At 52.7% G+C, this 1,293-nt stretch overlaps 1 protein-coding gene across 1 annotated transcript; it reads left to right on the forward strand.

Annotated features, from left to right (window-relative positions):
- Positions 1 to 174: 174 nt before the first annotated feature.
- LOC107574023 (leucine-rich repeat-containing protein 30) lies at positions 175 to 1,281 on the forward strand. Its single transcript, XM_016260495.1, has one exon. It carries the CDS (start codon positions 306 to 308, stop codon positions 1,233 to 1,235), a length of 930 nt encoding a protein of 309 aa, XP_016115981.1. The 5' UTR covers positions 175 to 305; the 3' UTR covers positions 1,236 to 1,281.
- The last annotated feature ends 12 nt before the right edge of the window (positions 1,282 to 1,293 follow it).

Raw genomic sequence — 1,293 nt, forward strand, 5'->3', positions numbered from 1 at the left:
TTTTTTTATAGTTTCAGCTGACAGTAATACCACTGGAATGCATGTCTGCTAATGTCTGCGTATATAAATACACCAGAGAGTGTGTGTAGAAAAGGGTTTAATGACTTTGCAGTGATTCCATGACTTATCTGCATTAACGGCTTCGGTTCAGCTGTAGTGACAATGACAGCTGTTTGTGCAAACGTCACTCTGAGCGCTTTCACGGCTGTATCTCATCCTAAACCAGACTGCAGGACGATTCAGAGCTCAAAACCGGAGCAAAACGGAGAAAGCCATCGATGGAATGAAACGTTAAGAACCTAAATATGTTTCTCTTGAGACAGAACATCGCAAAGCAGCACGCGAGCAGTGACGTCGCACCGAGAACCGCCGGACGCAAACCCAACTCCGACAACTCCAAGAGACAGACGCGACGAAAAGCCAGCTGCGTTGAGAATTTATCGTCGGTCGATCGAATCCGCAAACATGCGACCACACATCTGGGCTACAGCACGCTCAGCCTGGCCATGCGAGGTCTGGAGGAGATGCCGGACGAATTGTGGGAGCTCCAGGAGCTTCAGAAGCTCAACCTCTCTTTGAACACCCTCTCCATTCTCCCATCCAGCTTGGGGAACCTGGAGAACCTGGTGATCCTCAACGTGTGGGGGAACGAGCTGCTCAGCCTCCCGCCAGAGATCGGGCAGCTCGGGAAGCTGCGAGTGCTCTTCGCTCACAGGAACCGGCTGAGCGATGTTCCCGAGGAACTGAGACGCTGCTCCAACCTGGAGGTCCTGAGTTTGGCCAACAACCAGATCGTCACACTTCCCAACAGCCTGTCAGAGCTGCGCCGGCTCACCAAGCTCAACCTCAGCCACAACCACATCCAACACGTCCCGGCCTGCGTCTACAGCATGAGGAGCCTGGTCTTCCTGCATCTGGCCAACAACCGTTTGGAGAACCTGGCCGATAAGATCCAGGAGTTGGTGAACCTGAAGATCCTGATCGTGGAGCAGAACTCGCTGCAGGCTCTTCCCAGGACGCTGTGCTGCCTGACGGGGCTGGAGCTGCTCAACGTGGACTTCAACCGGCTGCAGAGCGTTCCCGATGAGATCTACGAGCTCCGCAGGCTGGAGAAGCTCGCCTGTCATCCACTGGATAAAGGCCTACATATCGTCCACAACCCGCTGGTCAAGCCCATTAAAGAGGTTCTGCAGGGAGGTCTAAAGGCACTTTATAACTACCTCAAACCTGCATGAAGATCATTCACAAAGAAGACGCAAATCGGATTGCTTTTTGTGAGTGCCAAAAAAAAAA

Source organism: Sinocyclocheilus grahami, unplaced genomic scaffold (genome assembly GCF_001515645.1).
Source record: "Sinocyclocheilus grahami isolate Dianchi unplaced genomic scaffold, SAMN03320097.WGS_v1.1 scaffold2095.1, whole genome shotgun sequence".
NCBI lineage: Eukaryota > Metazoa > Chordata > Actinopteri > Cypriniformes > Cyprinidae > Sinocyclocheilus > Sinocyclocheilus grahami.